This window comes from Leptopilina boulardi, unplaced genomic scaffold, assembly GCF_019393585.1.
Source record: "Leptopilina boulardi isolate dan_hultmark-lab unplaced genomic scaffold, ZJU_Lbou_2.1 LbouV2_137, whole genome shotgun sequence".
In the NCBI taxonomy this organism is placed as follows: Eukaryota; Metazoa; Arthropoda; class Insecta; order Hymenoptera; family Figitidae; genus Leptopilina; species Leptopilina boulardi.
Window position 1 is genome coordinate 1,293,710 of NW_026137682.1, and position 15,246 is coordinate 1,308,955.

The 15,246-nt window shown below is 25.2% G+C and overlaps 2 protein-coding genes across 2 annotated transcripts; both read left to right on the forward strand.

The window, feature by feature from the left end:
* Nucleotides 1–3,972: 3,972 nt before the first annotated feature.
* On the forward strand, nucleotides 3,973–4,626 carry LOC127291427 (serine protease inhibitor swm-1-like). Its single transcript, XM_051320557.1, has 3 exons — nucleotides 3,973–4,079; nucleotides 4,186–4,301; nucleotides 4,483–4,626. The coding sequence occupies exons 1-3, from the start codon at nucleotides 4,037–4,039 to the stop codon at nucleotides 4,585–4,587; spliced, it is 264 nt and encodes an 87-aa protein (XP_051176514.1). The 5' UTR covers nucleotides 3,973–4,036; the 3' UTR covers nucleotides 4,588–4,626.
* Nucleotides 4,627–5,186: 560 nt separating this feature from the next.
* LOC127291426 (chymotrypsin-elastase inhibitor ixodidin-like) lies at nucleotides 5,187–6,142 on the forward strand. Its single transcript, XM_051320556.1, has 3 exons — nucleotides 5,187–5,322; nucleotides 5,594–5,712; nucleotides 5,910–6,142. Exons 1-3 carry the CDS (start codon nucleotides 5,280–5,282, stop codon nucleotides 6,012–6,014), a joined length of 267 nt encoding a protein of 88 aa, XP_051176513.1. The 5' UTR covers nucleotides 5,187–5,279; the 3' UTR covers nucleotides 6,015–6,142.
* The last annotated feature ends 9,104 nt before the right edge of the window (nucleotides 6,143–15,246 follow it).

Consider the following 15,246-nt stretch of genomic DNA (forward strand, 5'->3'; position numbering starts at 1 on the left):
TAGTAAACTTGCAGAAATTTTTCACGGCAATCTTTTCGAAATCATTCGCATTAAGTTTGCAGCAATCTTTCCTTAAAATCTTGTAGCAATTTTTCATGGCAATCTTACACGGAGAGAAATGGATAGTGATTAAAACTCTCGGTTCGTTTGTGGTAACTAAACAGTATTGTTAATTTTCGACGGACCAATATAAGAGTACGGTTTACTAAACAGCTGTCTAGTAGCAGTAACATGTTCAGTGTACAGTAGTGCCAACCTTTAAATCAGTTAAAAATCTAAAATGGCTGCTTTTGTTTTGAACATAGCAAATGTTCTACTTATAAAATCTTACATATATTTGTTTCAAATACAGAAATTATTGGTGTAAATACAATTTATTTGATTCAAATAAAAATTATTAGGTTCAACTATATATTTATTTGATAATAATCAAGTAACCGAGTATTTGAATCAAATAAATTATTTTTTCAGTATAAATTTTAATATTATTTAAAATAAATGTATTATCTTCTAAACAATACATCATAAATAATTCACTCTTTTTCCGGAAGTAAGAGAATATTAAAGGCACAATCAAACGGACAGTAAAAAAAAGTTAGTCCAGCTCCATGCTTTTATATTATTTAAACAAACAAACAAAATAATCTGTAATTAAATATAGTTTTCAAGCGCAGTGAAACTATATATCTACATATTAGAAGAAAATTAAATGGATTATCTAAAAAATTTCAAAATTTAATGAATGTGTAAAATTTAGAAAGTGAAGATGTTCGAACTTCATTGTTGGTTTTGATTTAAAATATAGGCACACATTGAATGTTTTACGATCTCTACTATCGCAAAACTAATACAGATTCTATTCGCAAACTCAGAATACTCTCTCTGCACTACTTGCACTATCTATGTATACATTGATGGTGAAGGCAAAGTCTAAGGTTACGAGGTTTAATCTCGCTTTTGCCTTCTGGCGAAGAAGAGACTGCGCCTCTACTTCCCGTCTGTTTCGCTCGAAACGTTCTCGTCGACACCCATTTGAAAAAAAGTTAAATGTACAAAACAAATTTCTATTATCGTTTTCCTTCCTCAATAAACAATGGACGCGCCATTCATTTTCTACAGGAAAAACGAACTCTACCACGAATTTCTTACTTCAATAAAACAGTTTCTTCGTCAAAAATAAATAAACGAAAATAATGAAAAAACAATAAAAATTAAATTAAATAAAAATCATTTAATAATATCAATTCTCGACAAAAATTAGTAATAATAATTTTTAAATTAATAATTTTAATTGTATAATTTGATTCATAAATGTTTCAAATAATATCACTAAAATAACCAAATAATTTGAAAAGTATTATTTTTTTTTTTATTTTTTTATGATTAAAACACTGTTTTTATAATAACCCCTCTATCTTGTTATCTTGAAAATACCAATATATACTCTGCCCCGTTTATTTTTCTACGTATTTTAATAAAATACTTACTTGTTTTCTTCTTTAAAAAAATATTTAAACAAAACAGACTGGTACTGCTTATAAATGGATTTAAATAAGGTCTAATGTCAGTTATATAATTGAAACTTTTAAAAATTAAATAAAACATGTCAGCCATTATCACTACTATATTTATTACACTATTTGCATGTAAGTAACCTGACGAATACGTTTATAATAATAATTATTATTATTCTGTTATAATTATAATAACCACATAGGTTGATTTTTTAAAGCACTTAATAAAAAACTTGTTTGCGTAGCTATGATAGATGCTCAACCCGATCGAATATGTCAACCAAATGCAAGTTGGAGTTTATGTGCTTCATTTTGTCTTAAAACTTGTGAAATACCAAAACCACTCATATGTCCTCGGGTAAAATTAAATTGGATTATTTTTGATTTAATAATAATTTAAAAATTTATTTAAAAAAAAAAATTTTTCCCCTAGCATGAAATTTTTCTTTTCTAAATGTTCGAAAAATATTTGCATAAATATCGAAAATAATTTTTTGAAAATTGTATCTCTTTGTTGACCATTATAATATGAAAACATTTCTCATATATTTTTACTATATTATATATGAGCCAAAAATTTTGAACGTTCAAATGAACGAAATATTTTTTTCAATCTTTAAATTATTAAAAATTATAATGGCAATGTAAAATAAAACAGTAAATCAAACAAATATTAAATTAATAACTTCCGTTGTAAATATTTAAAACAATATTTTGTAATAAAATTCGTACTTAAAGAAGTTGAAAAAAAAATTTCATTCATTTGAACGTTCAAAACTTTTGGCTCATTATATTATTATCATTTTTTTGTTGACAGATTTGTACAAGACGTTGTCAATGTCTTCCGGGTTTCATTCAAGTTTCTCGGACTAATACAACTTGCATAACAAATTGTGACTGTCCCAATTTGAAGTTTGAATAGTTTCACAAAAGTTTCGAGATTTTTTGAATTAAGGCCAGGTCCAAGTGAGGCTAAAACTTTTTTTGAGTTAAAATAATAAAAAAAATTTTATGTGAATAAATTAAATATGAGCACTTTTTTCACAAAAACTGAAACAGTACTTTCTCAGAAATTACAATCAAAAATGCAATTTCCATTTTGAAAATTAATAAACGCTAAAAAATACACGACCTAAGATTTACCAATCACGAAAATAACAAAAAAAAAGTATTTTAACATAACATATTTTACTCATTATGACAGCCGTTTGGCAGGTTATATATGTCACCAGACGTTTCGCAGTTTTGCTGAAAGGAGGAGATTGGCGCTGTTGCTAACCACCTGAAATACATAATCTACCAAAGGGCTGTCACAATCAGTAAAGCAGTATCAATATGTTAATTATTTAATAAAATTTTTTTTTGTTATTTTCATGATTGGTAAATCTTAGGTCATGTATTTTTTAGCGTTTATTAATTTTCCAAATGGAAATTGCATTTTTGATTGTAATTTCTGAGAAAGTACTGTTACAGTTTTTGTGAAAAAAGTGCTCATATTTAATTTATTGACATGAAATTTTTTTTATTATTTTAACTCAAAAAAAGTTTTAGCTGGTGTATATCTTGCCAATAATCAATTATCCATAAAGGAAAAAGCATTATACCATCTTGTTTTCAAGAAAAAGCTGTTGAAAATTTTCCAAAATTTTAGTATCAATGTAGATGGCGCTGCCTCACTTGGACCTGGCCTTAAAATCGAATGGCGAATAAATTTGATAACAATAAATTGTCTAATAGACAATAAAATGTGTAATGTAATTGTTTATTTTAAAAATAAATAAAACAAAACGACTCACCGATCGGTGAATCCCACGTGGGAGCAATGGCTATATTACCCCTTTCTTCTGGGCCACTTCCGAAGATCCCTTCCTCTTGATTGCACTTCTGCGAAGGTCGGAAGCCATATTGCCTTTTTTGAAAAACAATATGCTGGGGCCTCTTTTCTTCATCCACATCTTTTCTGTCCATCAGATTGTTAGAGGAGTGTACACTGAAAAAATAAAAAATTTATTTAAAAAAACTAATTTACATCTTTTCATTTTTAAATTAGATTATGACAATTAACTATTAATTACTTTACTGAAACAATCCCGTTAATAAAAAATTTAATCGAATTATTTAAATGTTAGTCATCCAAATATGTAATAATGAAAAAGCAAAACAAAAAAAATTAATAATACCAAATCTTGACAAAAATTGGTAATAATTATTATGAAATTAATAATTTTAATTGTATAATTTGGATTCATAAATGTTTCAAATATTTTCATTAAAATAACAAAATAATTTTTATTTATTTTTTTTATGGTTAAAACACTGTTTTTATAATAACCCCTCTATATTGTTATCTTGAATATACCAATAAATTTTTCCTCATTTATTTTTCTACTCATATTAATAAACTGCTTTTCTTTTTTTTCCTAAAAAAAATATTTAAAGGAAACAAACAGATACTGCTTATAAATCGATTTAAATTCGTCAATTGTCAGTTACATTTGAAACTTCTAAAAATTACCTAAAAAATGTCACCAATTATCACTACTTTATTTATTACGCTAGTTGCATGTAAGTAACCTGACTTATACGCTGACCATAATATTAATAATTATTATTCTATTATAAAAACTACAAAGATTGATTTTTCACCTAAAAAAAAAACTTGTTTGCCTAGCTATGATAGATACTCAACCCGATTCAATTCGACTTTGTCAACCACATGCAATTTGGAGTTTTTCTTGTGGATGTGTTAAAACTTGTGAAATACCAAAGCCAACCATATGTCCTCGGGTAAATTTAAATTTCTATTATTTTTGTTTTTAAAATAATTTGAAAATTTATTTAAAGAGAAATTTTTCACCTAGTATGAAATTTCTTTTTTTCTAAATGTTTGATAAATATTTGCATGAATATTAGAAATAATTTATAATAATTTACTATATTATTATTATTATTATTATTTTGTTGGCAGATCTGTATAAGACGCTGTGTATGTCTTCCGGGTTTTATTCAAGTTTCTCGGACAAATACAACTTGCATAGCAAATTGTGACTGTCCAAACTTGAAGTTTGAATAATTTCACAAAAATTGTCTAGACTTTTGGAACTGAAATCGAATGGCGAATAAATTTGATAACAATAAATTCTCTAATAGACAATAAGATGTGTAATGTAATTGTTTATTTTAAAAATAAATAAAAAAAAAACTGAACTAAACGACTCACCGATCGGTGAACACAGAAAAAACCTAGTCTCATTTTTGTTGCATTTCAAAATGAGCCAATTCTAAACGACATAGACAGTGGCGCCACCAACCTGGCTCATTTTTGTTGCACTTCAAAATGAGTTGCGTACGCTACTCATTTTGAGACCAGGTTTTTTCTGTGTAATCCTACATTGGAGCAATGGCAATTTTTCCCGTGTTCTAACTCTCGACAAAAAATGATAATAATAATTTTAATTGTATAATTTGATTCATAAATGTTTTAAATATGATCAATCATTAAAATAACGAAATAATTTGAAAATTGGAAAGTTTTAATTTTTGTTTATGATTGAAACACTGTTTTTATAATTACCCCTCTATATTGTTATCTTGAACATACAAATTGATTTTTCCTCGTTTATTTTTCTACACATATTAATAAACTGCTTACCTGTTTTTTTCCTAAAAAAAATATTTAAAGAAAACAAACAGATACTGCTTATAAATGGATTTAAATTCGTCAATTGTCAGTTACATTTGAAACTTCTAAAAATTACATAAAACATGTCACTAATTATCACTACTTTATTTATTACGCTAGTTGCATGTAAGTAACCTAACATATACACTGACCATAATACACTGAAAAAAAAATTTATTTGATTCAAATACCGGTGTATTTGGTTATTATCAAATAAATATTTACTGGAATCAAATATTTCTTATTTGAATCAAATATGTATAAATATTTGATTCAAGTAAATATTTATTTGATAATGTTTGATCAAATAAATTTTTTTTCAGTGTATTAATAATTATTATTCTAATATAATATATAAAAAGATTGATTTCAACTTAAAAAAAAATTATTTTCCTAGCTATGACAGATGCTCAACCCGATTCAATTCGACTGTGTCAACCACATGCAATTTGGAGTAATTGTGCTTCATTATGTCCTAGAACTTGTGAAAACCCTAAACCAGTACCATGTCCTTTGGTAAATTTTTATTGGATTATTTTTGTTTTAATAATAATTTGAGAATTTATTTAAAAGAGAAATTTTTTTCTCATTATGAAAATTTCTCTTTTCTGAATGTTCAAAATATTTTATTGAGAATTGTATCTTTTTATTTACCAGTAGAATACTAAACAATTGAAATTTTTACTTTATTAATATCACTTTATTGTTGACAGATCTGTGTAAGACGGTGTGTATGTCTACCGGGTTTCATTCAAGTTTCTCGGACAAATACAACTTGCATAGCAAATTGTGACTGTCCCAATTTGAAGTTTGAATAATTTCACAAAAGTTTCTAAACTTTTGGAATTGAATTCGAATGGCAAATAAATTTGATAACAATAAATTGTCTAATAGACAATAACATGTGTAATGTAATTTGTTTAATTTAATAATAAATAAAAAAAGAAACGACTATTTCTATATTATATCCTGATAATTAATTATTAATTATTAATTACTTTGTGAGAAGAATTAATTTGAGTACAACAACTGGCGTTTAGTGAGAACATTTTGGACCAAGATAAGAGTTTATATTTTTATAAACAAAATACATTTGATTTAAATAAATATTGATTAAATAAATAATAAATAAATATTAGTCACCCTCAATAAAATTTTGGTAAATTTTATATTAATAAAAATTCGTTAATACTTTAAAAATTTATTTAAAATTAATCGTAAATTGAGAATAAAGCGCAATAAATATAAATAAGAATTATTTGAATAGGTCAATGTTTTAGTGTCGCATTCATTTAGGTGAGTCTGCCTTTACCTTGTCTTGCCCGCATCGTCCTTTACTACTGGCGGAAAATCCCGCAACTAGCTAGCTTTGCAAAATAAATTATAATTGCTAATCGGCGAAAAAAAACTATTAATTCGATGTAATTTCACTTAATTTTTACTCTTCACACACATTATATCATAAAACGCCTTGAAAATAGCACATGAAAATTTCAATTCTCCGAGTCGTCAAATTTCAGCTCCCATTGGTTTTAACTTGAAATTTTCCACCAGATTCTCGAAACCGCTATACCCATTATCGTTGTCAGTAACTTCCAATGCGAAGAAAGCTAATTCTATTTGCATACTTATTTTCCTTGTTCTTCGTTCACATATTTTAAAAATATGTTCATTTTTTTTTTATGAATGTTTTAAAAATTTTATATTTCTATTTTATCATGTTCTATAATTTACCCAAAATGTTAAATTAATAACCTAATTAAAATTCTTTAACTACACAATGATTTTATATTTTACTGCTATCAAGTAGTAAAATTTTCTACTTTACTTCTCAAAATAATTTTCTATTAAAAATCCTAACTATTTCTCCTTCCTTTTTTCTTTCAATGTATATCGTTTTAATAATTCATTAAAAATTCTCTACACGTAAAACTGTTTCAGAGATTTTAACATGAAAAGCATTTGAAACTATTTTGCAATTCAAATTGTTTACCATTTGTATATCAAAGAAAACAAATTTTCATTTTTTTTTCTATAATTTCAAAAATTGTTCTACACACTGTAAAAGTTGATAAGCATCAGAATATGTATAATTATAAATTCGTTCCTCTTTGAAAGCTTTGTGTATCTTAAATACAAATAAATTTGTACATTATCAGAATAGGAAATTAATTAATGAGATACATGTATAAAATAACTAAAATAATATAAAATATTTAAAGCATGTTAATAAAATTTAACTCATTTATAAACAATTTTCACAATTCAAAAACTGAAATAATTTCCTATAAAGAAATTATTAATTAAAAAAAAAATTTCCATTTAGTTATTTGTAATATCGAAAATTTTACATTTCAAATTAATATTTAAAAGAAAAATCACATTATCATTTATAAACATGAAAATTAGTTTTCAAATGTCAGATGGAACAAAAATTACTTTCTTTAATTAAAAAATGTGATTGTCTCAGGAAAATATACGAGCCAAGTAAAAAGGAAATGTTAAATTCATTATTGAAAAAAAAATTGATTATTAAAAAAAAACGACAAACGAGATAAAATATTCTTCATGAATAAATAAAATGATGAAAAAGAAAATTGTATTAAAAAACTTCGAATCCCATATATTGCATAAAGTCCTAATGCTATCATTAATTATGTAACATAGCTCTATTTATGCAACACTGTGATGGTGAATCACGACAATAAAAAAAAGACAGACAATTCATTTGCGCCAACTACTCATTGTTTTATGGTAAATTGAATGTGGATTTCCCAGAGAAGTGTTCACTAACTTTCTTCTCATTAATTGCAATTTGAGCTTAATTACAGATATTTTCGGATGATTAACAACGAGCAGGCTAATGGTATACTATATATTATATCGAATATATTTCGTCTCATAGAATCAAACGTGTCTCTCCTTTGACTCTCCCTAATATTCACAATCATAATATTTCCATTATTATCCGCGAATGCATACATATATATGTATATTTTCTCTAGGAAGTGCATCAACACTTGCGACAAGCGAGAGAAACGCTCATTATTCGAATGGACAAGTTAATTAATCAAACTCCACTCATCGTATTATTTTAGCGCTCGCTTTATTTATCTATACTATATATATATATAGATAGATAGAATGAATTCTCAAGGAAAATCTCTCCATCAGTCTTTTATGCGCAATGATTTACTTTCATCTTGAGAGTGAAATACAAGTTATTTACGTCCCAGTGCAACCCTCGCGAACGAAGACGAATCACCCACCCTTGTTATCATTTTATCATTATATGCATTTGCACGAGTGCTAAAAACAAGATATTTTTATATCCGAGAATTCAACTGATTTTTAAAAATGCATAAATTTTAAACAAAGAAAATTAAATATATGTGCAAATTCACGAAACTTTTAACTTTAAAAAAAAAAAAATTTCTTTTTTTAATTTGCAGGCACATTGATATCACTTTGTATACACGTTTAAGTACATTTTAGCACTGCAAATTCATATGCGTGATTCATTTTTAGCTCACGCCGTCAATGTTTAACTCTTTAAACTCTTTAATGTTAATAAATTACATATAGAATTGAAAAATTCAACTTTTTTTATTTTTGATATCGGAGTGGTTTTCAAAGTATTTTCGTCCTCTGAACATGATTCTGGCACTCGAATTTGCTTAGCACATTAGGATTTTGAGAAAAGAGGGGGTAAAGACTCCAAAAAAGTGTTTTCAGCATATTCTTAAATTAATAAAATTTATTTCACTCAAAATCCTTAAGCAGCGTTTTTGTGTTCAAATATATGTATGAAAATGTTTCGATCACATCATAGATTGACCTGTTTAAAGCAAAAATGCAGTTGTGCCTTTCAAAAATGTATAACTTTAAATGAAATCACGATTTTTATTATCATCTTTAAAATGTTGCCACAGGAATACAATTAGAGGCACATCATTAAAAAGGTCTTAAAATTTTTGTTTTTTCATCACCTTTTAAGAAATGCATTGAACTTTTATTTTTATCCAACGCCGTAATAGATATTTTCATAAGAAGACGTTTAATTGAATTTTTTTAAAAAGTACTATCACTCAATCAAACCTTCGTATTTTTAGTTTTAGTGGTGTCACACTAATGGGATAGTGAAAATTTTTTGACTGTCTGCTAAATATTTCCATAGTAGCTGAAGTGATATTTTACAAGCCGCAAAAATAAAAACGTTAAGAATATAAACTTTTTCAAGAAATTCAAATGAAATTTAAGCATTTTTTTTTTCACTTTTTATCTGATAAAACTAATTGTCAAATAAATATTTTGTTCTAATACTGTACATAAATGTTCCTTTGTGTATAATTTAGCAAAAAAAAAATGATACCTAAAGTTTTAATTAAAAATAATTCAGATTTTTAAGTGTTCGATTCGGGAATTACAAAAGTTAAAAGTTTCGTGGATTTGCCCATATATTTTCTTATTTTTAATCATATTAAAAATTTTCAAAATTGCAAAATACATAAAACAAAAATGCCAAAATTTTTATACTCTCCAAATTTGAATTAGTAAAAAAAATTCACTGAATTTAAATCTGAGATTTAGAAAATAAGAAGGAAAAAAACAAACAAATTATAGTTAACCGAAATAATTAAAAATTAATTAATCATTTACCAATTGCAGATTAACTCCTGTTGTTGCTGTTTATCTTCCTTGTGAACCATCCTCAAACACAAATCACTAAAACACAAATTAAATTAATATTTATTTTTCCAAAAAAAAATCAAAATTTTTGATCTGATGAAATAACAATAATAATAATAAATAAACTTTGATAAATGATAAAAATGCCAAATTCTTATAAAGTGAACAATAATTATACAATTTTTTAATTAAAAATATAAAGATCTACAAAACAGATGTCAATCAAATCAAAATAATTTTACCATTTCGTTAACCAAAAAAAAAAATTAACTTTTTAATATTTCAACAAAACATTTTTTCTATAAAACTGAATATTTTCTGATACTTTTATTTTTAATTTCGCCAAATTAATAAAATGTTTATGGGAAATATATAAAAATTTATCATAAAAAAAATAATACTATCCACTGATAAAATATAACCTCAATTCGTACGTCAATTTTCATTATTTAACATTGCGAATATTTGTTACTTGACAAATTTTTATTAAACAAAAAAATATGCTCTCAATTTAAAGAATATTGTTTACTAAAATATTGTTAAGTTAATAACAATTACGTGCCTTTTTCTAAAACGAGTATATGGAAAACTGCTAAAAAATGCCACTGTCTCCAACAACGACATGATTATTTTGTAAAAATGAAAACAGGATGAATATAGTAAATTACTCGAAAACCTCACTTAATATTAGTTCTTTCCTATATATTCATCTCGAAAATCAATAAATTTATATGATTTTATAAAAATTATAAGAAAAATTTATGAAAATAAAAGATCGTACAAAATAACATAACCTCAATTTATAGGCATTTTTCATATCGACATTTAGATTACAAATATTTATTGTTAAATATATTTCTTCTAATCAAAAGATTTGCATTTTTATTTAAGAACCACTGAATATCAAAATATTATAAAAATTAGTAATAATTATACCTTTTTTTTCAACATAAAGTGGCGATATGCACGCGTGTACACGCCATACGATCAGTCATCACGCTGAATCAGGCGCTCTCAAAATAAAAACAAAGCGAATAAAACACTATTTTTTATTGAATCTTCATTCTTTTCTGCATATTCAGCCGAAAAATAGGTAAATTTATATGATTTTTATGCACATTTTATGAAAAATTGACGAAAATAAGACTTCGGTAAGTCTATATACAATCTCCACTTACACGACACTTTTAGAGATGGCATTTAAGTAAAAAATATTTGTTCATTAACAAATTGTTAATAATCAAAAGATTCTTACACTTTTTAACAGACATTGAGCAGCAAAATATTGTGAAAATTAATAATAGTAATATCTTTTTTCTCAATGAAAAACACGCTGTTTGCCTATACTCCATACATACATGTTGAATCTTGTAGTACAAACGACATTTTGATTGGTTTCCAAATAAAGCAACATCGGCGCCATACTTTCCCGCCATGATTTTAAAGCTACCTCATTGGTCATGACGTCAGGACGCGGAACATTTGGAACCAATAAGAAATCTTTATTTTATAGGGGAAATAAATTTAAAATTTTAAAAAAAGGTATTTCCTTTTTGAATGGAAATTTAAATGTAATTTTAATTTTTTTTTTACTAATTAAACTTGACTATAAATATAGTAGATAATTTCTTATATAAAAAATAATTCGCGTTTGTCTTATATTTATTTATTGCTATTGATCTATTTTTCTCTTATTATAAAATATTTTTTTATTACTTTTTATGTATAAATAAATTTATTAATTTTTTTCTCCATTTTACGTAAAATTTAACTGTTTTTTTTTTTTTGTAAATAATTCTGAATGGCTTTTCACTATGAAAGAGGTTGTGACCCATAAATCCTTTTCGTACTAGGGCGAGCATTAAAAGCAAATCCTCTCAAGAATCCATCGATCCTAAGATATATTTTGCGTAAATGAATATTCAGTATATTTAAATTTTCCAAATTTATGCAATTTTCTCTAATAACTTTTTGCTTTTTTAACGACATTCATTAAAACACAATTAAATTATAAAATTATATATATATTATGTAGAATATAAAAAAAAAATTTTTTTTGTTAATTTTCATTGGACTTAATTAAATATTTATCATTTTTAAATGAAGTAGAATTCTATTGAAGAATTAAATATATACAATATATCCAACATTAAATATTTAAAATTAATTTTTTTTGTATTTTATAAAAATTAAACTTAAAACAATTAAAAATTTTATTTATTTATTTTTCCAGATAAATTATATATTTGTTTGTGAAATAAAAGTTAAAAAAAATTATTTTTGACATAGAAGAAGGAAAAATGATGTCAATGTATCTATAATAATAATAATGATAATAATACATTTACTCTCGTGGGAAATTGATACTGAAACTCAGGTGCAGATTATGGTTTAAATAATGCATCCTTGATAAATCCTACAGTTTAGGTTCTTATATATGACATAATCAAACCGCGAGAGATTCAAAACCCACGCAGTTCAAGTTTCATATGACGAGAGTTCATCTATAAGCTAGAAATATAATTTATAACAGGCTTCTCACAAATCAACAAATCATAATGTAAAATAAATTACACTCACCCACGTGTAGAAAAGCCATATTCTTAATCTTTTATATTATCCTTTTTCTTCTTATGGAAATTACGGCTTTTCACACTTGACTCATTTGCCGGTTTAAACAAAAAAAAAAAATTATTTTCAACCTACAATTCTCTAATTATTCATGTAGGTTCTTCGAATAGTTTTATAATAATAATTTTTTTCCTTATTTATTTAATTTACAATCGCTCTTCGAATTATTTTCTCGGATCAAAATTAAAATTTCCGCAAAACAATTTACAGTTTGAATTTTAACTGTAAAGGAAATAAAGAAAATAATAAACATATCCATACCTATAGAAAAATTTAATAAATTAAAAATAATACAATTATAGTAACGAATTATGATTGAGTAATTAAATAAAAAGAATTAGATAACAATGAATGTGTTTATTATTTAATGAAAATTATTACCTATATTTAAAGAAAATTTAAATTAAAAAAAATATTTATATCCTCAATATCCATTAAGAATTTTATGACATTTAAATAGCGTGAAATATTACTCTCATAAAAAAACTAAACTTTTATAAGAATAAATATTTAATGAAACTCTATTAATATCAGCAAAAAAAAAGAAAAGAAAAAAAACTGTAAAATTGAAATGAATTTATAAATTGAGCTCGTTATTTTGCATTTTTTTTTTAAGTTTTATCCAAGTAATCATAAAAGAAAAGCTTTTTCTTCACTTATATTTGATTTTTATGACAAAAAGATGAATAATTGGATTCGAATATCATGTTTTTAAAAAATCCCGAAAATTTATAGATCAGACGTTTTTTTTCTTCTTTTTTTTTTTTATTAAATCTGTGAAAACAAGAGTTTGACTATCTCTCTTTAAAGGAAGAAATTGGACTCATAAGCGTCAGGTGAACTTTTCTGAAACGAGCACTAATTCACCTCGTCTCGCGATATGAAGACATCAACGCGGAGAACAAGAAAGCTCCATCCTATATATGGTGTGTGCAGCAGATAGCTGCACGAAACGCTTCCCTTCTGATCATCTCGTGGTGCATGCAATTCTATTCTAGTGAAAAACAAAAATATCCATTAAATAAGATTAAAAAAATATATATATTCAGAAAATAAAAAAAAAAACTTTTTTTTATTTTAATTACAGAATTTTTTAAATTATTATTATTCTAATAATAATATAATTCGAAAAATAAGAAAAAACTTTCAAAATACTGAAAGATTTACGGAAAATCTTGTAAGATAGACAAAAACAAATATGTATCAAATATAATTAAAATTTTTCTAAAAAAAAGAAACCTATTTTAATATTATTATTGATTTTATGATAATAGATATTATATTTCTTATCAAGAGAGAAAAATGATTGCCCTCATGAAATTTTAAAAAGCGTCGAGAAAATTCTTCTGAGAAACATTTTTTCATAATTAAACAATAAAATACTGCTTTAATTAAGTTTTGCCATTTTATCAATCAATTCTAACGCATTTACATATATATAACTCATTAATTATTTCTTATTCATTAATGGGATTACTTAACAGAACTCTTCAATTTCATTGCAATTATGTAATTATTTTGTGAACCTGTAATTATCAAGTAATTAATTTTATTAATTAATATTTATTGAAATATTATTTTTAATTATATTTTTAATAGTTTATTTTGAAAATTTTATTTTTCATTATATTTTATCATAATTGTAAAAATAGAATTCAACAACTACAATTATTGTAATACTTTTCTATATTTAAGAAACATAAAACGTAAAAGTTTATCGAAGCGAACTTTTGAGGTGCAAGAAACTCTTTGAAAATTTATCTCTTCCAAGTTCAATTAATATTAATAGAAGTTCTCTGACAATAGTGCAGAACAAAAAAAAAAGTAAATAATAGGAAAAAAAAAATTTAAAGAAACATTTTTTTTCTAAACTTCAGCCATTTATAATTTTTTTTTTCAGTCGTTTAAAATTGACAGGAAATATTATTTATCGTTCCTTTTAAAAACTACTTAAAACTGTAATATTTATTAGCTTCCTTAAAAACTGTAATTTGCATTTTTGTCGTAAAAAGTTATAAAACTGTACAAACAGATGGTACAGTTTTATAGTAGATTATAATTCGTCACTAATAAGCCATTGGTTATTATACACGAACGAGAACGGTGAGAATTAATCGTGAAGGATTTTATGCGGGACGGAAAATTAAATTCTTAAGAGAAAAGATTTAGATGCTTTTTGTAGGCGAGTTTTATTTATGGGAGAAGGAAATTCGAGAGTGAGGAGAGACGGTGGTGGCGCGGCGTCTATACCCCCAAGACGGTCACGGCGGGTGTTGTAAATAATTCGCGAGTATGGCTGTCGTAAAAGTCTCTTTTCGCAAAAGCTTGTTGTAAAATCTCGTAACATTTCAGCAACGGAATGCGATATGCGGTAAATGTCCATTTCGTTATTCAGGAGCTTCTCTGTCTCTCTTTCTCTCTCTCCGTATTGGATATAGAATCCTGTATTTCAGATCTTTTACACATTTCCTGATGGGAAAGACGTGTCATTTTCATTTCTATTTTTTTTTTTACCGGCGAAAAATGTCACGTCATAACCACATAAGTCAAAAATAATTTATTTTATTCGATAAAAGAATTTTTGTTAAAAAAAATTATAGAAAAAAAAATTTATTAAATTTCTACTCAATAAATGAAATCTATATCCAAAAATAAATCATTAAAAATATTGTAATCCTCTAATTTATTTAAATGGCTTTAATCAGTAAAGAGATAGTCACAAAGAACAAA

What these genes read in the sequence shown, in the direction of transcription:
- LOC127291427 (XM_051320557.1), top strand. Translation starts at nt 4,037, where the DNA reads ATGTCACCAATTATCACTACTTTATTTATTACGCTAGTTGCAT. An exon ending in ATTTATTACGCTAGTTGCAT is followed by an intron (nt 4,080 to 4,185) that starts GTAAGTAACCTG and finishes TTGTTTGCCTAG; the next exon opens with CTATGATAGATACTCAACCC. An exon ending in AGCCAACCATATGTCCTCGG is followed by an intron (nt 4,302 to 4,482) that starts GTAAATTTAAAT and finishes TTTTGTTGGCAG; the next exon opens with ATCTGTATAAGACGCTGTGT.
- LOC127291426 (XM_051320556.1), top strand. Translation starts at nt 5,280, where the DNA reads ATGTCACTAATTATCACTACTTTATTTATTACGCTAGTTGCAT. An exon ending in ATTTATTACGCTAGTTGCAT is followed by an intron (nt 5,323 to 5,593) that starts GTAAGTAACCTA and finishes TTATTTTCCTAG; the next exon opens with CTATGACAGATGCTCAACCC. An exon ending in AACCAGTACCATGTCCTTTG is followed by an intron (nt 5,713 to 5,909) that starts GTAAATTTTTAT and finishes TATTGTTGACAG; the next exon opens with ATCTGTGTAAGACGGTGTGT.